This window comes from Chelonia mydas, chromosome 9 (genome assembly GCF_015237465.2).
Source record: "Chelonia mydas isolate rCheMyd1 chromosome 9, rCheMyd1.pri.v2, whole genome shotgun sequence".
Taxonomy (NCBI): Eukaryota; Metazoa; Chordata; order Testudines; family Cheloniidae; genus Chelonia; species Chelonia mydas.
In genome coordinates this window covers 82030090-82055346 of record NC_057855.1, presented here as the reverse complement: position 1 = coordinate 82055346, position 25257 = coordinate 82030090, and the positions used below count along the sequence as shown (strand labels likewise).

The window sequence follows — 25257 nt, the reverse complement described above, 5'->3', positions numbered from 1 at the left end:
GATCCTGTTTTTCTGACCTGCTATATAATTGGTTGGGAAAATTCACATTTTGCTTTTTTGACCAAAAAATTTTTCAGCTAAAAAAGGGACACCTTTCCCCCCCAAAATTCAAAAAAATAGAAGATTCCCAATGTTTCAACCACATTTTTGAAAATGTGAGCCAGAGAACTGGATTCTTCTCTCACACTGGTGCAAACTCCATTTACTCCGATCTACACCTGCGTAAGTGAGATCAGATCTGGTCCCAAAGTGAATTGGATTGAGTGTTAATACCCCTTTTTGGCGTACACAGAAAATGTCTGTGGTAATTAAAAACAAACAAACAAAAAAAGCAAACCTATGATAAAAATAAATTTCAAAACACAGGATCCACATTTTAAAACACATTGAAGGTATTTTTATGGCTAACTACAGACATGATAATACAGACATTTACAAAAGATTTAGTGCATATTTACACTTTTTAAAAAAGAATTAAAGCTGCCACATTCTTCAAAGATTTTAGGGCTATTTCAACAAGTGAGTTACAAAAGAGCTCATTCCCCAATTATGAAATCAACTTGACAATTTAAACAAAAAGGAAAAAAATAATCCACACAATTTATTTTAATATAGATTTATATAGAAAAAAAGACCATTCTCTTGATACATTTTCTACGGTTGTTAAATAGCAAACTTATCATGTTTCCATTCATGGTTTGATATTTTGGACCCTAAAAGATAAGCAGCACATTGGTCAGTTTCTTCTGGCTCTTCCCTGTAGGTCACAACTCCAGGGAAAGGAAAACCAAGACAGCATAAATTGTAACCCATCTAACAATTACTATTCTATAAATGGAGAACTAGAGGACTAGAATCCTGGAGAATCTCTCTCAGAACCACTGAAGTCAACGGGAGTTTTACCATTGAGTCTATGGAGAGGCAAACCTCTAAAGGTTCTGATCAGCATCTATTTGTCCTGTGGATGTTGAGTGGAATCCCAAGGGACAGGTCACCCAAGATTTATTTCAACACTTCTGCTTCTGGTCCCAGCCAGAAAGCGGAGGTGACTGAAAAATTATTTAAACATTTGAGAACTAAAACAAAACCCCCAAAGGCTCTGCTTGAGTTAGGAGAGGGAAGGGCCTGTTATTTTAATCTAAACTCCTTAGCTCAGTACTTGTTTTACATTTACACAACAGTGCAAACAAGACAGGTTTCAATGCTTTCCTGAAAGCCTAAGAAACATTACTAGAAATCAAAAACTAAAACCACCCTAGAGTAAGATCTTTTGGGGGGAGGAAAAGAAGTATTTTCTTCATAAATACAGTAGTACAATTATATTTACTGTCTTTTACTTTCTAGACATAAAACTGCTAGCTTTTTAAAAAGTTCCTATATGAATATACGAAAAGAGAACCCCCTGGCACATTTGACACGGTGTGGAGAATTACAGTAAATCCTGTGCTGGCGCTCACCAGTCCTAATGGGTGTTAAAATCCAAAGGCCAAAAAAAGTCTGTCCATATTAAATGTGCGGTGTTACACGACCACCAGTGTAATGGCCAGATAAACAACAGTCTCTGTGGTGGCTGCTAGTAATAGGATTCACTGGACAGATGTCTAGAGAGACTATTGCAACACATAATGTGAGCAATGGGCTCCTGGAGCATGCAGTGTTCTTGGTAACTTTTGAGTGAATCCTGCAAACCAGCCACATGGATAGCTCTTAGGAAAACCCACTAACTCATTTAATCAACAAACAGCTGTTAGATGGGAGCATTTAAAGTCACCAGTGACATCGGGCCATATCTGAACCAATCATCTAGTGATGAAAGGTTCTGTCTCCTATTACTCAGTCCCCTGGGCCATCAAATCTCAGGGGAGTTCCCCATGGAAAGCATTTGTGGGATTGGACACTTTGTGAGCATTTAAGGGGAAAGAGAAAGAGATGAAAAATGTATGCTTGTTCTGCTCTACAAAGAGGAATATGAGGTTTTCCTTATAAAAGCTGCAACTCTGCTTCTAATACCCGAGTTTAAGACAAACTCTTAGTCTAAAGTTTGGTTTGAGATTTAAGCTCATTGCAATTACTTTGAATTACAATCTTACTTCAGTAGAAAGTAGTCTACAGAAAGAAAAGGACCAGGTGTGCAGTTTGACTTCTTTAAGTAGCTTCTGTTTAAAAACAAAACTGAAAAAACTGTACAGAGAAAGACTGAAAACTATATCACACGACTCCCACAAAGAAAGCAGCTTGTTTAGATTCACATCAGGATCACTCAGGGAAGACTTAGGGGAAAGCACATATTCCTGATGGCTCCTAGTTTGTCAACCCAGCAAGAGGACCTCAGATCCCCAGCTTACACAAGAATAATCCACCGTTTTTTCCTTTCTTTCTTTTTTAAATGGCTGACTGTAATAAAAACTTAACTCACGACATCAATGCTAAAAAACAGGGAAATTAACTAAAGCAATATGAAATTGTGGGCAATGTTTCCTTCCAAACTCATTCACATTTGCACAGAACTGCCAAAGGCACCATGTAATACTGAAGTTTTTCATTACTGGAGACCTCTAGCCTGCATTTTCAGGAGGAGACCATTGCTGTGCAGTTTCTGTGTTTCATTCAGAAAGCTTAACCCTCTATTTCTTTTCTTCATTAGAATAATTACAATGGAATTTTGTTATAAGGAATGAGTTGGGGGAGGACAAACAACCAGTGTTGACTGGTCCATCCTAATCATCAACACACATGGACCCAGGCAAATTGGAGTTTACCCAATCAGACATATGTGCATAATTGATCCATACATTTTAGTTCCAATGCCGGTCAATTGAGTTAGAATGGACTAATGGGCACAGGATAGAACATTTCTTCCCTGCCTCTGAGTAGCACTCAAGAAGGTACAGTTTTCCCAGACTTTGAAAGACTAATGAAAAGACTTCCACTTCTCACCCTGAATCCCTTTCACAGCTATACTCTCAATCTCCCTAGCTGTTCACTGTATTAAACCCAGTACACAAAATGTACAATAGGGAACAATCCTACGGCAGGAAGATGGATAAGGTCACACAATGCTTCCAATGACAACAAAGGAAGGAGAAGCATCATTTAGAATCATCCCGGGTAGGCATTACTTGATGTCATGGGATGAAATTAAGCAAAGAAGAACATTAGCTATTTTCAACAGTGAGAGCTATGAGGCTGTGAAGGGCATCCCCATGGGAAGGGGAAGAACACTTGCCTGGACAAAATATAACAGAATGAACTTTAAGGAACAATTCTGCACAGGCCAAGAGGAAAGACGAGGACCTACCTGGTAGAGCTGGGCCAACTCTTAAAGTACAGCTCTGAATTATCCCACACATTGTGGGTGTCCAGTTTTGGGGGGTGGATTCAGACTGTTAGAGAAAGAGGTCAGTGGCAAAGTTAGGGTATTTGCACTGTGGCCATCTCTTACCAACATACTTTGCCATCTCTAAATTTTATGGTTCTAAGAGCTCTCAATGATTAAAATTAGCAAGTGGCAAACCCACCAGGACCCAGAGGAATTGCCTTTCAAGAGTAAAGCATGATCCATTCTGCTGAACGAATGCTTCAAGTAAAATATAATCCCACTCTGAGCGGATATTCGGGCATTACAGTGTTAACTTTGGGACAGGATGAAAACCAAGAAAGGTATCATGAGGCCTACTAATGGGGGACACCTTTCTGGGTTTTCTTCTCCCCTGTAAAATCCAGGCTGCTCCCACTGATCTGTTATGGCCAATTACTTTAATCCTTTTAAAAGCCGATTAGCCAGAGGCTAGAAGACACAGTACCAATAGGTGATAGCGCTGCAGCCTCCATACTCCCACTGCAATTTAGGGCCTAATGCACTAAGGTGCCTAGTGCTCTCGACTCAGTGGGAGTGAAGGGTACTGAGCCCATTGTAGGATAAGGCTTGGTGCTTTAACGTGAAGCTACTTCACTCATGGCAAGATTTGGCTACTACAATGCTGTAGTGGAATTTTGGGATCAGCTGAGATGCTTTAGCAGCACTGTCAGGTAAAGACATAAAATTTAAGGAAACCAAGTGTTTTAAAACAAACTAATATTAATACAAGTGTTTTCATAAATTTTTTTAAAAACCCTCAAAACAAACCTTTTTTAAAATGTGTCTGAACACCCCCCCCTGCAGGGTTTGCAACCCATGCACTGCAGCATTTGGGCTAGTTCCTAAAAACCTGAAAGTGAAACTGATGATGAACAACTGTGAAACTTATTCCCTTAAATACTTTAAAACACAGAAATGCTGCTCTCTCCAGTTAGAAGAAGGAAATATTTTGGAAGCACACAGAATTTGCCACTTGAAACTTTTGACAATGACCAACTGTACCCTTTGCCTTGTATAAGGTACTAACTTGGACACTTTGCTATATGAAAAGAGAATCCGTTATTTCATGGAATGAGGGACATACAATCTAGAAAGAGATTTGAAATAGAGGGAAATATACCAAAAATAATTCTCTATCAAGGTCTAATGCAGCAGATCAAGTTGCTAATATTCAAATACTACAGGGCTCAACACCTACACCGGTGGAAATTCAGAGTAATTCCACTGAAGACAGTGGAGTTACAATGGTGAAAAACAGATGTTACTGAGATCAGGATTAGGCCCACAGTTTCTTCATATTTATTAACTTAAAACCTGAATGCAATATATTATTTATCTACTGTATAAATTACTCAAAATTATATATGTATAAAAGTACTGGGGACCCTCTGATACTGCTGAAAATAACAAACATGACATTAATCTCTGGAGTTATTAAAAATAATGTGACTGAGATAGAGTACAAAAAAACCCCAAAAAAGTGCATGAGCACATTGTGAAAACTGAAATCCTTCCAGCCCTGGAATATGGGATATCCATGTTGACTTCGTACTACTGAGGGCAATAGAGAAAAAAAGCTCCCTTGATCATCTCTTATGAGTTTTACAAAGCTACTCAGAATACCTGTACTCTGGAGCCTTCAGTGACATTCAGAACAAAGCACACCAATCTGGTTGTGATGTTACGTGGTCATTGTGTGACCTGGTGCTCAATAAATTTGCAGAGTCATTACGCCCATCTTGGCAGTGTTCAAATGAAATTAACCAACTGCTGTGAAAGTAAGTACTATTTTTTTTTTAAAAAAATACAAGGTTTTAAAAATACTGAAATTAAAAATAGAATTTAGTGCATTTAAGACCTTGGTTTTATCCAGACATTACCAGATCCAGTATTTAAAAACAAGCTTGGGGAGGAAGAGAGGGGAGGGAACGACTTTCAAAGAACAAGTATTTTATAATTTAGAACAAATTATAAATTAACCTGTCCACATTTTGGAGACATAATATACAAGAGCAAAAAGCTGAGTGTTCCTTTATTACTCAGGTATTCTATTTTTTCCAATAAAAATGTCTTTTTTAAAAAAATTCTTGCTATTGTGTCCCAGCTTTGATACAAGTTCAGCCTTTCAGATGAGGTATTCCACCATTTCTGCATCAGTGAGGTCCTGCCCCAAGCTGTGAACAGGCGGTTTTCTTTCCAAAGTGCTGGAGTGGAAAACTGGCCCATCTATATCAAGAGGAGGAAACATATCAGAAAGAATCAAGCTATAACTCCAGTTGCCAACTACAGCTACAGTGGGGATATGATTGGAAGAAGGGAGTTTCCTGCTTATTCATAAAGGCAGTTTGTGATGCTGGCCAACAGACTGACAGCAGCTCTTGAAATTTAAAAATTCAGATTCTCTCTCTCTTTCCTTACTTTCTCTCTTTCATAGTTATGCAACGATGTATAAATCTGCAGTGCGTTAAACTCAGTATAGTCACTCCGGCTTTACACCAACGTAATGGAGATCAGAATCTGTCCCTTTGGCATTAACCTTTCACCAAAGGGCGCTCTGAGACCCAGCCTTTACTGTGATAATCACCTAGCTCATATCACCCTTCCAACATCTAAACCCATAGAATTGGCAGTCCCAAAAGGCTCTGCATGACTAGCACCCTGAAACAGAAATTACACCGACCTCATACCAATGCTCCACTGGGGACCAGCTGGGTCTAGTTACCTGTTTTGTCTGAATTGTAGGGCATGCTGGTCGTGGGAAGTCGCCCTGGTACAAGGGCCACAGCAGAGGAAGCAGCTTTATTTTGTTCACTTCCCCTGTCTGTCTGAGTGCTGCAGTCTCGGCTGCCCGTTTTCGAGTGTGCAGACAGCAGTGGGGTGGAGGGAAGGACCGGCGAGGGCGTTGAAGAAATGGATTCCGAGCGATATTCTGGACCCAGCAGAACACCTTTGTGGACAGAAAGGGAAGAAGATTTTAAAGCACTTACATATAAGGAGCATCTCAGCACTAGTTCTGCCCAGTTCACAGTTTTGCACTTCTCCCCCTCCTTTCAACGGCCAATCTCGAAGTGCTTTACGAAGGACTGCATATCCCCATTTTACAGACGGAGAAAGTAAGGCACAGATGTTGGGAAAACCAAGGTCGCTCAGCACTATAAAGGTAATGTTGGAATAGGTTTCATCTCCTAGGCCCTATCTCCAACCACTAGACAATGCTGCTTCTCCTCCACGGCCCACTTCTGTGTAGTCCTGCTCACCCTGAAGTCAATTGCAAAAAATTCCCATTTACAGCAATGGGAGTAGGTTTGGGCCCCAAGCCATTTACAGAAAAACTAACTAATAACTTGGACTAACAACAACACATTTTCTCCAAATAAAGGCTGTGAGCCCTTCAGGCCAGTGACCATATCTTTGTATCTGTTTGTGGTGCACCTAGCACCCTCGGTCAGGACATCGTCCTTCCATTGCTTGCACTGCCCCGAGTGGTTTTAGACCGTGCTCCCTTAACATAATTAGCCGTGCTTTTGTTAGGATTACGTTACCTAAACTGCCCTTCCAGCTTTTGTCCTCCCTCTTCTCTTCCAATATGGGAGTGCTGCTCAGTGTTGAAGAGTGGGACAGCAAGCCTGATCCAGCGTTAGAAATTGACATCAGGGACTTAGCTGGTCTCATTGAAGATAGCTGATCTGTCTTACTGGTCTCTTTCCGGGAGCGCTGCTGGAGGACTTTAATCATGGCATCCTTTTCAATGATCTGAGCATGGAGAGTCTTTATCCTAAGAGGATAACAAAAAGAACAGTATCTTCAGACTGATGCTTCAAAGTCCACTGTGTTCTCGTAACTATCCCTTGCTTTTTAGGCATTCGGGGAATTAGTGCAGCTCTTTGTTAAAGAGAATGCAACTGAGCTAACTTGAATAATGGGTGCTCACTGGCCCATCGTGGCATAGGGCCAGATCATGGACAAGACTTTCTACACTTGAGAGATTTTCACTGAGCTGCCCACCTCAGGCTACTGGACACAACAACTGCAGCATCAGTTTGAGATCCAAGAGCTATGGCCAGAAAGCCAAGGGATAAGGAAGAGGAGGGATTAATGCTCTTCAGCAAATCTGCACTGTGCCAAACACCAAGACAAACACCCCCATGGAACCGCACTGTTAAGACATGATCCAAATTTACCTGAGCTTGGTGTGAGAAGCACACGTCTGTATGAAGGTGGTGAAGAGGAACAAGAAGAGCAGACAAATATGGACAGAACATTAAAAAAAATAAATAGAATCAAGAGTCTGAGGGGCATTTTACTTATGAATCCAAACCATACCAACAGTGAAAGAAAATGCAATTGTTTTGTTCAACCAAGGGAAGACAACCTGGTATCTCTCATATTTCATTGCTATAAGTGAGGCTACCAATACCCCGACATGATGATTCCCAATAGCCTGCCCCAGCCATCAACTTAAAATTACAATGCAAAAGAAGCTGTCTGAGAACAAACTGTATTTTACCTGCCCTCCATGTCAAGACACCGCCTATTGGCCATCAGGATCTCCTCTTCTTCCTTCTGAATGCGAGCTTCCAAAGAGGTGTCGTAGCTAGCATTAGGCGAGTGGCTGATCACAGTTGTGTCCCTGAGAATGAGCAGTATAGCAGATAAAGGACCATAGGAATGCATTGTCCTCATCCCAACAGCACACAATGATCTCTCAAAACTATTTAACAAAGATATCCACTTCTTTGAGTAAAGGCTTGTTCAAGGTCTCCATTTCTGGCTATGGATCTCAAACCAGGAAAACCCATCTCCCAGCACTAAACAAACAACAGAGATGTCTTAAGTCACTAAAAACAAGGGCCTACTCTATACACAATGCTGCTCATCTAAAGGTGTGTTTCTAAACGGATTTAGTTAAACCCAGGCAAGTTTGTGTGTAGTCAAGGACAAGGATGTAGGGAAAATGGCACCCCAGGATGAGAGGCTAGACACATATATTCTCTTTTAAGCTAGAATATAGTGAATTTGTGTCTGATGATTTTAGATATATAGTCCTCTCTCCTACAGGCTAGTGCTCAAATATTTTGGGTACTGGTTGGATATGGAGTATAAACAGCTCTCTTTCACTTTAACTTCTACACAACACACTTAGGGTTCCCCCACTGCAGTGGTTCTCAACCTGTTTACCATTAGTGTGTACCAATACTACCTGTATGGCCCTTAGGAGGTCACACGGGCCACAGCTCTGTGCTAACTGGGCCGCAGGTTGAGAACCACTGTCCCATTGCAATCTTTGCATAGTCTACTAAACACACACCAAGCATTTAATGCTGCTATACCCTTACATTTCAGATAGATTTCTTTTTAACACGTCCTAGGAAGACCAGCCTGCCATTTAGGTTAAAAACACCACACACCAAACACTCAGGCTCAGATTTTCGAAATCAGTTAGGGGATACAGACATCAAATAGGAACTGGACATCCAAACCCCTTAGGTGGTTTTGAGAGTCTCAGCCCAAATGTTACAGTAGGATGAGAAGAGAGTTTATGTTATTACTCTGTAGCATCCCATATTTTAAACAATGTGATGCAGGATAATAAAACTAATACAGCAATATTACAACCCTTGTTCACTTCAATACCAGTCATCATGCTATGCCATTATACCACCATGTGGGTCCTAACAATTACAAGGCCCCATACAACATAAATGCACATTCAAATAACATTAAGACTGCAGCAGCCTGAGACAGGATGAGAGCTACCAAATCATTATAATGTGCCAATTTTACTTCCCATGGCTGGCAGGGTTAAGAGTGGAGTGGCCAGCATACCTCTCACTCTGCCAAGGCACGAACAGGGGATGCAGTGAATGGCAAAACCCCAAAATAAGGAACACAAAGAGACTATTCAGACAGGAAGCTTAAAAATGGCGTCGCCTTGAAATGAGGAACATTTGGGAGGAATGGTGGCCAATCTTAACTTGGAATTAACTTTCTGACTGTCAGATGCTAGGGAAGTACTAGATCTGTCTCTTTTAAGGACCAGCAGTTGGAAGGAAACAGGAAACTAAAGTCTGGAGATGGGAGCTTTCCTGACTTTGGAAACCTTCCTTGCTTGTTTACTTAACTACAACATCAACTGGCTTAATGTGTCATATGTGACAACCAACGGACCACACTCCTATTTATCAGCGTGGACTGAAAATATAACATGTCCCCTGGACACACATTAAAGAAGCCATTTAGAGAATCTCAGGGAAGCTGGAAAACAGTGCACAAGAAGCATTAATACCTTGAGGTAACAGGCTGCTTCTGGAGTGAGAGAAGATAACCCTTTAAATGCTAACACAGCAAATGCTGCAACTCTCCTCGCTGATTTTTATTATGATCCTGCAATAAGTTACGAACCTAGGCAAAAGTACCCAAGTTGCAACATCTGCACTTCAATCTGGTTTACAAAATGGACTAAAATAAAGCCCTCTGTCAGGAGGCAGGCACCAGTTAGCAATAAAATCACATGTAAGCACTGCCCAATTGCACTCCATTAGCAGCACTTGCTCACCAGCTAACTGAAGCCTATTGACAGCAAGTATTTCTGGATAGTCGTCTTGGAATCTAAGTTGGATACCAAATTTCAGACACCATTCCCTCCCTGCCCCCACAAACGATGCCATCTTACGCAGCCAAATGCTTTAAGCGGAATTTCTGTGTATGTGTCTTTGGTTAACAGCCATATTGTGGACAATACCACAAAGTAGTTTGCAAAAATAGTCTGGTGAACAAATGTGGCATTCAGGCCAAATGTGAATCACCACGCTTCCCAGATCTTACGTGACGGCAGCAAGGACAGATTCTTGTAAATCTTTTTCTGCTCTACCATCTATTTTTGAATCAGCAGCTTCCAGGAGCCATTCAGATGAATACTTGTATGAAAAACACAGTTCTTTCATTTGAGGAAACAGTCCCTTCAAAGTTTCTAAATGCTGGCAACTATGCAGAAATCCCAGCGAAAGCAGCCAAGCTCTAACTCCATTCCAGGAGTTTTAGCTGATGATGTGTGCAGGGCAAGGGGAGGTGTCATGGAAAAGTGAGACTCAGGGTAACATTCATTGGTAGGAAATATGACATTCTACTGGAAAAATACCCTGCTATGAATAGTCTCATTTACCTCTGAGCAGCCACCGTAGCTGCCGCATCCAAAGCAAACTGTCTCATCACGCTCTCCTCTAGGTACTTCTGTTCCCATTTAGTCATGTCGGCTTCCAGGGCAAGAATTCTCTCCTCCTTCTCCCGCAGGAGTTCCATAAGTGCTGTGGCGTTGTACTCCGAGGCACTGGCAGTCTGAGATGTACCTTGACGCTGATTTTCAAAAGAACAAAATGCATCAGAATAGATTTGGAAGAGCCTGTTCTCACACGGGGGATGAAGAGGCCGGCTTAGTTATCAGCTTAATGGAGCAATCGTTGGGCAGAATTCTATGGCCTGCGTTATGCAGGAGGTCAGACCAGATGATCATAATGGTCCCTTCAAGCTTTAAAATTCATAAATCACCAGCTGGGGCAAATCAGCTGAGCTCCACTGAAGCCATTGAAGATATGCTGATTTACTCCAGCTGAGAATCTGCCCCATGAATAATTCTGTTCATGAACACCGTGACCCAATTAAAATATTAGATAATACCCACACACCTACCACCACTACTCTCTCTCTATATATATATTCTGGAAAGCTGTATCATGTTACTCACATGTGGTGACTAAAGCCCATCTACACAGCCAAAATAATAGGGGTCCCAATTCCAATATCACTCCAGTTTTACACTAAAGTAAGTAATGCCTCTACCTTAAATGGAGTTGCACCAGAGTAAGCAAGATATGAATCAGGCTAAAGAGTTTAACAATTATTGGTAATGTTGTGCCACACTGAGTTACGAACAAGCGATGTGGATAAAGACCCAGCCACATCATAACCAGGTGAAAAAAATGCTTTTGCCTTGTATTGAGATTTCCAACACAGCTCCAATCACAAGATGCAGCATGTGATATCATTCACTTATTACAATAAGGAATATAATTAGTTAGAAAAGCAAGCTTTGTTTATAATGAAAAGATGGAAAGTGTCTGGCACAATGACAAAAAGCCGCTAGAGGCAAGGGAACTAGAACTAGGAGAAGACAATGTATGAGACCCCTTCTAATTTTTGCAAAATGAATCCCGGGTATTAGAAAAGGGGCTGAGATTAGACATTGTCACATATAAAGTGGGATCACATGCTATACTTGGGAACTGAGGGGGGGAAGTAATTAAACTCTAAGAGGACGTTTGGAACATAGATACATTTATTCCATTTGGAGCCAATAAGCCAAAGAGAGGCATACTGGAAAATACAAAAAGATGTTTGAGATTTTCTATGCTAAAAGCTCAAAGAATAATATTAAACAGGAAAGTATTATAAGGAGACTTTTCTGGGAGTGCAAGACCTTGTGCCCAGAAAGCTAGTTATGAAAAGCTCATTTATAAGAGAAGGAATCAAACAGACAATCTAATATGTGTGACTCAGGGTTCAGATTATTTTACATTTTCTGTTTCCTTAAGATGAACCATGGTTTAAAGCAAAAATCTTGTTACGTCCACTTACAAGTTGTTGGTTTTAAATAACTTTGTAATTTGAACACTGCAAATAATTCTCAAATTATGTCAATTCAATATATTTTCTGTATTAGATAGGAAGAATTTTTAAATAACATTTATATGTAGACCCATTATAGAATGTGTTAAATCTGGTCTTCTTTCAAGACAGTTTCATTAATAATATAACTTATTTCTTCCTTCATATACTTATGTTTTTGTTTAAACATTTTTTTATTAATCCTATCATTAGAGTTAATGACATAATATCATATCATTTCTAGTAAAAAAAATGGAAGTAGTTTACCATTTAATTTACTGTCTATTATATTGTGGCATATGTTTCAGTCAATTGGATTTTTAGCTGTAATCTGAGACAGCCCCCACTGTCCCCAAAAAACAGTTACCTGCAAACTATCATATTGTCGTAATTCTTCTCCCTCACTTATGGCATGTCTGCATTTGCATTGTTAGTCCTGTTTTACCTTGTGTTAATTAAACAATTGTTAATTCTAGAGCAAATGTTTGTTCTAGGGTTTAAACATTTGTTCCTAGTCACATTTAACTCTATGTTGCAGTTTAGGGCTAAACACAACGAGGAACAAATATCTGTATCCTACTTACACCAGAATTTACAATCACATTAATTAACATGTGTTAACATGGGGTCAAACAGGACTCAAAATTCAAATTCAATTCATACTGTCCCCAGAAAAAATGTTTTCCTTTCATCCCATTGTAAAAATGGGCTCAATACAAATTGTTAGAGCATATTATATATTAGTGGTTACAAATTTCCATCAACAGCATTTATGTTATCAGGCTTCAAAAGCCTTCCAAAGAGCGTTCTGTCTTCAGGCCAATGTTTGAGGCTGCGTGAACAGATGTGACCACCTAACAAATCTTGGCAGGAATGGGGGAGGGGCGCGTGTCGGGGTGTCTTAAAAATTAAAGACAAATTACAAATTAAAATGCAAAGCAGGAGTCATTAAGAGTCCAAAACAATTTCGAGATATATGCCTGCAGCCTCCCAGATGAGGAATCAGCTATTATTTTTAATTTTAAAACGTTGGGATAGAATTTAAAGGTTTACTCAGTTGAGTGAAACCAATACCAACCCAGCAAAGTAATGGCAACATTTTGCAAAAGAATATTTTTGCTATAGTTCTATACAAAAGAGGGGAAAGATCATGCTCTGCTGCATGTTTTGTGCATGTTTAGACAGGAAAACCTTACCAGGAATATACTGACATGAAAAACTGCTCAGTGCATGGACTAATCCAGGTTACCTGCTGCATCCGGAGAGACTCCAGTTCTCTCTCCAGGCGAGTTCGGAGCCGGTGCTCCAACTGTTCTCGCTTCTCGCAGGCTGCCTGCAGCTGAACCAGTGCCTGCTGCATCTTCTCCACCTTCTCCACATAAACCTGCTTCTTCTTCAGCTGAAACAAGAGAGGACAATGATCATAACTTTAGTTCCCACCTGCTCCCCGTTCTTCTTTCCTCTTCTCTCATTCCCAGTCACAGTTAGGCCCAATCTAGGTACCCATATGCCCTCCCCACCCCATTGCCTTAGTATCTGAACATTCACAAGCATTAATGAATATATCCTCACAACCTCCCTGTGAGGCAGGAAAGGATTATCTCCATTTTACAGATAGGGATCTGAGGCACAGACAGGATAAGTGATTTGCCCAAAGTCACACCGGCAGTTTGTGTCAGAGCCAGGAATTACAGCTTGTCAAAAAATGCAGAGAAAGTTTTGAAAACATGAAAGTTTTTGACCAGCTCTATAAAGAATTACACCCAGAACTCCTGCGCCCCAATCTGAGGCCATAACCATCAGACCATGAAGAGCACCAAAATAACATTATAACCAGATTAAGGACTTGTATTCTGTCCACACTGCAGACAGAATAGTACTAGCAACAACTGTGCATGGTTCTAGGCATTGTTCCAGAGGCCAGAGTGACCTAGGAAGTCCCACTCTATTCTTCTCTCTCACTGCCCCCGAAGACTTATGCTAGCCAAACCACATTAACCTGACCTATCAAAACTATCAGGCTGGGAGACCTATTTATGAAACATTAGGGCCCCAGCAGGATTAAAACACAGTCCAGACTTGTATGATTTTGTAACCTCAATTTGGTGCTATCTACACAAGCAAGTCCAATCTGTGTTATCTGGATCCTGGTACTACCAGATCACAGCAGACTCCCCCAGTATGGTAATGTTCACAGTAATGAGATGTTAAAGATGACCTTGGGGAATCACACTATGGCAGAGGTGGGCAAACTACGGCCCGCGGGCTACATCCGGCATGCGGGACCATCCTGCCCAGCCCCTGAGCTCCCAGCTGGGAGGCTAGCTCCCGGCCCCACCCCCGCAGCCTCAGCTCGCCGCGCCGCCAGCGCTCTGGCCCGCCACTCCAGTGTGGTGGCGTGGCTGGCTCCAGCCGGGAAGCGCGGCTGCGAGCTCCTGCTGCTCTGAGTGGCATGGTAAGCACGTGGGGAGCGGGGGGGTTGGATAAGGGGTAGGGAGTCCTGGGGGGCAGTCAGGGGACAGGGGGAGGTTGGATGGGGCAAAGGTTCGGGGGGGGGGGGGGGTCAGGGGACAGGGAGCGGGCAGGGATTGGATAGATGTGGGAGTCCTGGGGGGCCTGTCAGGGGTCGGGGGTGTGGATAGGGGTCAGGGGACAGGGGGGGTTGGATTGGGGGTGGGGCCCTGGGGGGCGGTCAGGGGTGGGGGGGTCCCAGGAGGGGGCGGTCAGGGGACAAGGAGCAGGGGGGGGGGGGGGGGTTTTGGGAAGTGGGAAGGGAGGGAGAGGGGGAGGGGGAGGGGGCCAGGCTGTTTGGGGAGGCACAGCCTTGCCTACCTGGCCCGCCATACAGTTTTGCAGTCCCGATGTGGGCCTCGGGCCAAAAAGTTTGCCCACCCCTGCACATTTAAAGACCATACTATAAACACACCCAAGAGCCATGCTAGAATATGCTTTGGCCTTTCTCATATGGAGAGACCCAAACCTCGTGTTATCCATGTTAAGGAACCATGGCCCAACTCTGTTGAAGGGTTTAAACGCAGTGGATACTGCGGTCCAAATGAGGCCTACAACACAGCTATAAAGATGGTTGCCAGAGGGGAAAAATACAAACAACTGTTGTTAGCTAGGTTTGGGCTTCAAGTGCTGGGCAGGGCCCTAGGCGATGACAACCCACTGACTACCCTTGGGTGAATTCTGCGCCACAGCAGAAAAATGCCCCCCTCTAACCCTCCCCCCCGCAGATTCTCTTCGTTTCCTTGCAGAAAATGGTTTCTGTGGAGAAGAAAAGAGAAGCTGCACCAGTGCTCACTCACCTCTCTTCCTCCCCCCACCCCGCCCCACCAGCTCAGATGCATTTGTTCAGGCAGCCAGGGGAGAGGGAAATCACTGGGGCAAGGGGGTGGGGGGGCCTCGGAATTAGTCCTAGTAGTTCCCTCTCCCCCTCCCCCTTTCCTTCCCTGCACGAACAACCAGGGCTGGGTTAGATCAACCCCCAGAAACTTCCCCTGGCTGCAGGAAGCTCTGCACCGTCTGGGTGCGGGGGGGGGAGGCTGAGCAGTGGTGGTGGCGTTTGGACGGCGGGGGTTCCAGATGCACAGGCGTTGGGCGGACGGCGGAACAACTTGCTGTACAGTGACCCTTCCGCCCACCCGTGCATCCCTTTCCTTCTCTGTACCCAGAACCCCACTCCGAGTCCCTGTGCATACAGATTCGCCCCTGCACCCAAACTGCGCCACACAGAACCCTGGTACTCTTGAGGGAATTCTATGCCAAACAATTAAAAATTTTAAAATTCTTCAAAGTTCTGCATATTTTATTTGTCAAAAGAGCACAATATAATCAGACCATTTTCAATTATTTTGGTAATTTATTTCAAAATTACTTGTCAGCAAATAATTGAAAATGATGTGCTTAAATTGTATTATTTTATCAAATAAATACGCAGAATTTTAAAATATTGTGGGCAGAATTTTTAATTGTTGGCACAGAATTCCCTCAGCGTAACTGACACAATAATGGCTGAAGAAGGCAGTACTCCCAGGGAGACTCAGAGCCCAATTTGCAGGGGACATTGTTGCAAAATTTAGACTCTCTTGATTTCCCTATGTCATCCCTCAAAAAATTCTCATCATATGCTCCTCAGTCCCTCTGCATCAAGCCACTATAGACAGTGCTTAATTTGTAATGAAAGAGGTGCTGGGGCTCAAGCAATTTTTTTACTTTCGTAACTGATGTGACAAACCTAGAGGTGCTGCGGCTCAGCCCTGGCAAGCCCTGGCACAAATTAAGTACTGACTATCGAGAACCCAGTGTGAGTAGTACAGTAGGTAAGCTCCAGACAGCAACATCTTATTTTCCACCAGTCCCAAGTCTGGTATCATTTATTCCCAAACTCAGCAGACACCTAATCTCACAGCATGATGCCGTGCTGCTGCCCTAAAGGATTTTCCAGAGACTGGTATTTTATTATAAAGGTATGATAAACAATGAGTAACCCAACCAAAGATTTCCCAAACAGGGCAGGTACAGTAAGTAGGTATTTTTACCTCTCGATTGCTCAAGATTTCAAACGTATTTGGATCAGGAGATGCAAGAACATGTTAATGCAATTTTACATTAAACTCTTGCTATTGAAAACAATGAATTAAAAGAATGATGATATGAAGATTGAAACTGTTGGATGAATAGCTCTAAGTGCTTTACAAGGATTAAACTAACCCTTTTAATTCCCCAGTAAGGTGGATATTACTGTACCAGTTTTACAGTTGAGTTAATGGAGGCTCATAGCAGTTAAGTGACTGCCGAAACTCATATGCAGTGCGTTAGCAGCAGAGCCAAGAACAGAACCCAGGAGTTTCTGGTTCTGAGTCCTTGTTTTTGCACAGGGGTCACACTTCCTGTACAAATGCAGGGTACAACATGATAAAGTGCTTGGGAAAATGCAAAAACACAGTAATTCATGCAGGAAAATTAGCAATGATCTCTAACTCTCTAATGCATGAAATAAACCAAGGATCTTGGGACTCCCAGTGCTATCCAATGAGTTACTATATTTCCAAAATTTTGTAAAGCACAATTTTTTAAAAAAAAGCAGCCAATCACCTGCTAAAAGAAAATACATTTATTAGTTTTATAATTAAATAAATATGAGAATGTGTGTGGATTAAGTTTTTGGCCTACAGTCAACAAATACCAAGAGCCCAGCCAAAAAAAGAATTAGGCCACAGAAATTCAACTGAAATGTTCACTTTGAAAATGCTCCCAGCAGCCGAACCTGCAGGTGAAATGTTGTAACACAGGTGATTGCCCAACATATTAGCACTGCCCGCACATGTTTAACTAATGTACCAAACCTAAAGTACAGGCATGGCTTGTTCAGTGGCTTTTCGTAAAGTCAGATTTCTTTTTCTTTAAAAGAAACCGGAGTTATCCTTTCCATGTCAAGCAGCATTAAGTACATAAAAAAATAAGTTTAAAAGGGGCTTTAGTATAGAAACGCTTTAACTCATCTTTGTTCAACGAAATTAAAAGATGGGTAAATTTTAACATCCCTTTGGGTACATCTTCACTGCAAGCCCCTTGTGCTGAGACAGGACCAAGTACACCTATACCATCCCTGATGGGTGTTTGTCCAACCTGTTCTTAAAAATCTCCAATCACGGGGATTCCCAAACCTCCCTTGGAACCCTGTTCCTGATCTTAAATACCCTTATAGTTAAAAACTCTTTCCTACTATCTAACCTAAATCTCCCTTGCTAGAGATTAAGCCCATTACTTCTTGTCCTACCTTCAGTGAACATGGAGAATAATTGATCACAGTCCTCTTTATAACAGCCCTTAACATATCTGAAGACTGTTATCAGGTCCCCTCCTCAGTTGTCTTTTCTCAAGACTAAACATACCCTGTTTTTTTTTAATCTTTCCTCATAAGTCAAGTTTTCTAAAAAATTTTTTGTCATTTTTGTTGCTCTCCTCTGGACTCTCTCCAATTTGTCCACATCTTTCCTAAAGAGTGGCACTTAAAATTGGACACAGTACTCTAGCTGAGGCCTCACCAGTGCTGAGTAGAGCAGGGTAATTACCTCCCGTGTCTAAAGGCTTGTCTACATTACCTGCTGGATTGACAGGCAGCAATCAATCCAGCAGGGGTCGATTTATCGCATCTAGTCTAGATGCGATAAATCGACCCCTGCTGGATTGACAGGCAGCAATCAATCCAGCAGGGGTCGATTTATCGCATCTAGTCTAGATGCGATAAATCGACCGCCGAGCACTCTCCAGTACTCCACCAGGGCAAGAGGCACAGGTGGAGTCGACGGGGGAGTGTCAGCCGTCAACTTACCACAGTGAAGACACTGTGGTAAGTAGATCTAAGTACGTTGACTTCAGCTACTTTATTCACGTAGGTGAAGTTGCGTAACTTAGATCGATCTCCCCACCCCACCCCACCCCCCTGGGTAGACCAGGCCTTACATACAACACTCCTGTTAACACACCCCAGAATGTTATTAGTCTTTTTTGCAACTGCATCGCACTGTGGACTCCCATTCAATTTGTGATCCACTACAGCCCCCAGATCCTTTTCAGCAGTACTTCCACCTAGCCAGTTATTCCCTATTTTGTAGCTGTGCATTTGATTTTTCCTTCCTAAGCGAAGTACTTTGCACTTGTCTTTATTTTTAATTCAGACCAATTCTCCAACTTGTTGAGATTGTTCTGAATTTTAATCCGGTCTTCCAAAGTGCCTGTACCCAGGGTTCCTGGTGGGCTTGTACTCTGGCTGCTATCCCATGCTACTATGTCTACACAGCTATTTGTTACCCATGCTAGCTAGATTAAAGCTAGCATGAGTATCCCTGCCTGTGCTGCAATCACACCTTAGATGCCTTTGAAAATTTGACTTCCCTAAAGTATCTCCACTACCTTATGCACGAGATACCATTTTACCTCTTGCAATTATTGTACTCAATCAACACACAGTATATTCTATATTCAAAGTTATACAATGAAGTGGTATTTTTCCCCATCTCTGACTTCTTTGCTACTATGACTATCAGCTTGGAGCAATAAACTGTGAACCTGGATTCATCCGCTGAAGTCTTATTGCAGAAGTTTAGTTCTATTTTATCTTCTGGATGGATTTGTCCTCAATATAAAAAGGCCCAGGAATATTGCAGCCAAGCACAGAGGGAATTTATTAACATAAATCAAGAATATGAGTATGTTTTCCTAAGACTGGAATTGGAAACAGCGTTTCTTGAACATTGCCAAAATGCTGCAGGCAAAAGAGAAAAAAAGAAAGCACCAAGTTGAGGCTTGTTCTTTGTTAACTGTCATGGTTCCCCCCAATAAGAAAACAAAACTAGCTGCTCCACGCTGATGGCCATAACAACATCTGCCAGTTGGAGAGATGGCAGCAGTGGATGCTCGAGTCCTTCTGTAACTGGCTTCTCAGTCAACAGGTGCTCCACTTAACAGCTCTCTCTTGCTCGTTTATGAAGATGTAGAGAGCAGTATCTGCCTCCTGTTCCTTCCCTTCCAGCAAGATCTGGAAACTCTTTTTAAGCAGCTGCAACTTTGGACCAGTAACACCCGCAAGTCAAGAAGAGCCTGCAGGGAAGCACTGTACATTCAACGTGCCCTTTCCCATCACCAACAACCTGATGGTTCAATTTCTTCTCCAAAAACTCCTGACTTCTAGACTATTTCTTAACATTTTCCCCACAACCACTGAACTATTAAACTCCCAGATGCAAATTCTAACCAATTTGGATGCTTTGGTTGCTAGCTTCACTCTATTTCTTTGCATTATGATATGAATTTATCCAACGTAAATCCGTTTGTTAATCTTTTCTCTTAGCCTGGTATCAAATTAAGTTTAAATCCTGTGTGCTTCGCTGTGATTTATTTGTAGAAAATAGATTGAGAACGATTTTTTTTAAACACGCAAACATAACAAAATGTCAGATTTTTCAATGATACTGAATGTAATTGGGTAATAAATTAATGTTCACATTACCTATAGTAACTCATCTTTTGGAGGGGGTGCTGTGAAGTTACAGAGTACTCTATCATATTAATAGTCTTCCATTAATATAGCACCTTTTAAAATCAAAAGATCCCAAAAGACTTCAAGTATGTCCACTCAGGGCTGGGAGGCGGCCAGCTATTGCACAGCATCCCAGCACAACCATGCTGGGAGACAGAAATTTTTCTACAGTACCTAGTGCAATTCTAACAGCACAGGGCTAGATACATACATACAAATCCTTTTAACTTCACTGCCTGGCTACTTTGCAAAGTTCATTTCCAGATACCTAGGGTGTCGTTTTAATTCTGTCAGACATTTTAACTGATGCAACGATGTCGAATTTAACCGTTTAAAATAGATGCTATCATTTTTCCAGGAAGAATTCCAAAACACTCTCCCTTCTAAAACATTCCTCCTGAAGTCCTGCCACACAGTTTTACACAGATGTCTAAGCACGACATAATGGGTAATGGGAATAAATTGCACAAAATTAAAATCAGCCAGTGAAGTGCCCCAAAAAGATTCCTTGGTCTCCTGATCAAGCAGTTTTTTCATTCTTCTTTTACTGTGAAGACTGTTTCTGTAGTCAAGACATTTCTGGTAGGTTTCAGTGCAATAAAGAGCAGCAAGGCAGGCTAGGGATTCTAAGGCTACATTGTTCAAGAGAGTTCTGGCTGACCTGAGCAGTTCTTTGTTTCCAAGTTAGTCAGAAAGATTTTATTGCTTAAAAACGACTGCACATTGAAATCCATGAACTGCAAGACTCCCAGCAAACAGAAATAAATCCATCTCTCTAAATACACAGGAATGAAATAATTCAACAAATACATTCATTGAGCTGTGGAGAGCAGGAACTAGCTCTTCACATGGGAACATACTTAAAATACCCACTTCCCAGAACAATGCAGAGAATTCCTTAGCAATTCCAGCCACCAGGCTACCTGAGGTATTCTTTGCCACAGAGAGCATTTGATCAGACGTGCAGAACTACTGGTCCAAAAATCAGTTATAGCAAAGAACAACGTGTTCCCATCTAGAGATGGGCAGCTGAATATTATTAGAATTGCTCACTGAAAGAGACTGATTGGTAAAACTCCAAGAGCCAAACAAATACAGTTCATCCATTTTATTAAGCGCTTTAGAGACAAATCCTGCAATATCCTCAAGGGCTCCAGAATCCTTGTAGTTAAACTAGTGCCATTCTGTGGGGCAAGGCAGTGGGGTGCAGAAAGACAGCGGAGATCACATCCATCCAGTGAGGAGCCGAGCTCTGCCGGGGGCTTCAGGTGCAGGGAACAAAGGCAGTCAGGGCAGAAGACCCTTCCCTATACAGGTCCTTAGCTGCAAAGGGAGCACAGAGGCTGCTGCATCCTTCAGGCTGGAGTAGCTTCCATGGAGCAAATTCAGCCCAGAAAGCAATGACAGGAGAAAAGGGGGGAAATTCCTCTCCTTCAAAGAGATGTATAGCTCCAGATGAGTTACTAAGTGAGGATTTTTGGGAGAGGACATCCTGCATAACCAGCAATGATTCAGAAATCCTCCCAGCCATTATCCTCTTTGTTTTGGATAGCACTATGTCAGCATCTGCCTCCCACCCGCCGTTTTTGAGATCTTCAACATATTTTTTAAAATCTTTCCAGTGTGTTTTGATTCTATAATGGGTTGATCCTAAAGCTGAATCAGTTCAGATGCAGCTGAAAATGTATTTCCCCACATGAATTTGCTCACTATTTCCGAAACATACTAAGAAAAGAGCATCCGATGAAATGAGCTGTAGCTCACGAAAGCTTATGCTCAGATAAATTGGTTAGTCTCTAAGGTGCCACAAGTACTCCTTTTCTTTTTGCGAATACAGACTAACACGGCTGTTACTCTGAAACCTAAGAAAAGAGCGCAAGCACATTTAACCCATATATAACGTATGTAACTCTCTCTCTGCTGTTGGACTATATTCCTGTAAGATTCCTATGAACCCTCAGTTTGACTGAATTCAGTTCCAGTAAGATGCCACTGGCCTCAGCAAGAGCTCATGCTGAAGCAATTTGGTAATACTATCCTCTTACTAGGGAGTAGGGTTTGCTGCATGGGAAGGTCATAATATTGTCTCTCCATTTGTTTGGGTTAAAGCCTCAAAGCCACCTCTGGAAAATTACTAACAGGCAGAAACAGAGTTGGAAATGCAGCAGTAAAAAAGCCATTTCTGCATCATTACAGAACGACAGGTCATTAAAGACATGTACACACTACTTAGGGGGAAAAAATGTAAAAGCACCTTTCTCTCCTCCCATTGCCATACACACATGAATGAACAAGGTTTGCAAATAAAGTATTTCCTTTAAAAATGATTGTTATGAATGACATCTTGGATACAGCATATAAGATACAGTAGACACCATTAAGAAGTCAACATTTCAACATCTGCCCACAGATAAACCTCACAGTCTATCCAGAAATATCACATTATTCCCCTACACTGTAGATAAACCAGGAAAACCTGTGCTATCTTAGCTCTGGTAGCTGGTTTATGTTCACATTTTATGGCTGTAACGTCTTATGTCTTCTAGAAGCTTCCTTTGTAAAGAATATTTCCTTCAAAATTTGTTTCCAGGGTTTTTCCCAATGTGCTTTATAAATTTGGGAGGAGGTTGTTTTCCTTTACATTGTGAGTTGCACGTGTGTTATCTACTAATCTGTACTTTTAGTGGCAATTGCTTTACTTTGGGACTGTTGTATCTGGACCGCTCGGGCTCTGTTCTGTGGTGGAACCAAGAGAATGAAAGTTATACTCCGATAAAGTTGCATTTTGGGAGGAAATGTGGCAGCTTGGTTGAAGTTTGGCCCTCCATCAAGAGAATGTTAAGAGTCCACTGGCTTAAGGAGAAATTGAGTTTAAAATCATCTTTTTAAAATAAGACTTCTAAAAGCAGTGCTGATGACCCTTTCCTCCATTATCACCAGCTGTGGCTGGGTACTGCAGTAGTATGACAAATTCCTGTTGCCATATTGAAAGCCTGGTACGCAGAGTCAATGGGTCTGGTCACTATGGCCAGTTCTGCAGATTCTGCAACTCTGTTAACATTAACTTAGCCAGATTAGTATATGCTACCTATAGTGTCTTGCCCACAGTAGACTCTTAAAACCTGTTAGTTAGCATGTAACCCAACACATGCTAATAATGCAATTTTAAATCCTAGTCCAGACAAGGCCTATATTGGAACAAATCCTAGACCCCTACCATCTTCCTGCATACTGTACACTAAAACCACTCAAACCGCAATGCAATTGAGGACAGAATGGCAATCCATGCTCCAAAACTACTGACTCCTACAACGAGGGCTGAAGAAAAGTCTCCTTTAGTTGCCAGGAGTATCAAGTCCATAGTACACAGTTAACCAGTTGGGACTGCAAGATATTTTACAGCCAGCATGTATTTTAGTGCTGGTATGTAGAACTCATGTAAACTATGTTTTAGTTATATAAACAATCAGGGTTTTTCACTGAGGAGGAAAAGGCTAAATATTGCCCTAGAAATGGATTTGGTATGACACTGTAATCACTCAGTTGTTACTGTGAAACTGTGGCACTTAGTAATGAGGCCTAAAGTAGAAGGGAGAAGGAAACTGACTAGAAATATATTACCGAACTTTATATAAAAATGTTGCCCCTACATATGCGGCATACATGAAGCCAACCCATGCTAATGCTAAAATACTTGCACTTCAATAGCACCTTTTAACTCAAAGAGCTTTAAACCACTCAGGCCCACAACACTTCTATGAGATGGGCAAGTATTACACCCTACTTTGCTCAGATGAGAAATAGATGCGATAGGGGAAATTTAAGTACTTGGCCCAAGGTCACACAAAGTCAGTGTTACAGCCAGCAGCAGAACCCAGGAGTCCAGGCGCCTGCTCCAATTTCTGCACCAAATTGTCTCCCAGTCTGACCTACACTGTGCATTCCTGACATGCTAGAAAAAATGATAACCCTATACAGCATAGCAATGGTTAACAATTCCCTCAGTAGCCTCTTAGGCCACGTCTACACTACCTGCCGGATCAGCGGGTAGTGATCGATCTGTCGGGGACCTATTTATCGTATCTAGTGTAGACGCAATAAATCGATCCCCGATCGCTCTGCCGTCGACTCCAGAACTCCACTAGGGCGAGAGGCGGAAGCGGAGTCGATGGGGGAACGGCAGCTGTCGATCCCACGCCGCGAGGACGTGAAGTGATTCTAAGTCAATCTAAGATACGTCGACTTCAGCTACGCTATTCTTGTAGCTGAAGTTGCGTATCTTAGATCGATTCCCCCCCCCCCCGCCCAAGCGTAGACCAGGCCTTAGACACTCATTCAAGCAAAGGAAAGAACTAGACTAACTGGCATATGCCAGCTATTCCGCAGCCAGCCCATTCTTCTTTAAATTTAACGTCTCAAAAAAGCCAGCAATTTTTCCCATGATCCCAGAGGCAGCCACCAAAATAGCTGTCCTCTTGATCAGCCTGAGCCAACAGTGAGGAAGAAGATTCATTGGCCTGGATTGTTGGCATTAGCACCAGCCATTTCCTTAACTACATTAAGTAAATTATCTACTTAATGAGACTGCTATGGCCACAGGAAAACAGAGAAGTTCTTTGATTGGGAGTTTAACAAGCATTTACTAATTTGCACCTACAGCCTAGACAAGACACATTTTGCTGCAAACTATGAGCCAGGTTTCCAAAGAGCTCAGCTCCCATTCAGACACTGGTTCTCAGTGGGAGCTGAACTCATTTCAAAACTTGCCCTTGTGGGTCAATTGGTTTTCCCTTATCCCTGACTGCTAAGCAGGAGTCCCCACTGAAATCAATGAGGTACGATATGGAGGCAACAGCAGCAGGATGTGATCCGATTTCTCCCAGATACATTGAGTAGTAACATTTTATTTTAAATGCACATTAAATAAAAGCATAGTCCTTAACTACCAATGAGATGACGGCCTTTTAAATACCTAAGATAAACACACAGAAAGATGGGGTTCTTTTTTTTCTCCTTGGGTTACTTATCTTGTTATATACATGCCCCTGGCCTACTGCATGTTGAGAAACATAAGTGCAGGGCTTATAGTCAGGCCTGCGTCTCATACATAGCAGTACAGAGGTACCGCTGGCTCAGTTGTACGTGAGCATCAGGAGGAGGGAAAGCCATAGTTCACATTACAGCTTCAAGC

The 25257-nt window shown here is 42.1% G+C and overlaps 1 protein-coding gene across 6 annotated transcripts in view; it reads right to left on the bottom strand.

Moving 5' to 3' along the window:
• Positions 1–370: 370 nt before the first annotated feature.
• Positions 371–25257, bottom strand: part of AMOT (angiomotin) — an 83465-nt gene continuing 58578 nt past the window's right edge. For all 6 annotated transcript variants that reach the window (XM_037908489.2, XM_037908488.2, XM_043522308.1 and 3 more), the window contains 6 exons: positions 13269–13418; positions 10521–10711; positions 7866–7988; positions 6901–7133; positions 6081–6305; positions 371–5584 (listed from right to left, as the gene is read on the bottom strand). In XM_037908489.2, coding sequence (XP_037764417.1) covers positions 5484–5584; positions 6081–6305; positions 6901–7133; positions 7866–7988; positions 10521–10711; positions 13269–13418 — 1023 coding nt within the window. In that variant the 3' untranslated portion in view covers positions 371–5483. The remainder of the gene's footprint in view (positions 5585–6080; positions 6306–6900; positions 7134–7865; positions 7989–10520; positions 10712–13268; positions 13419–25257) is intronic.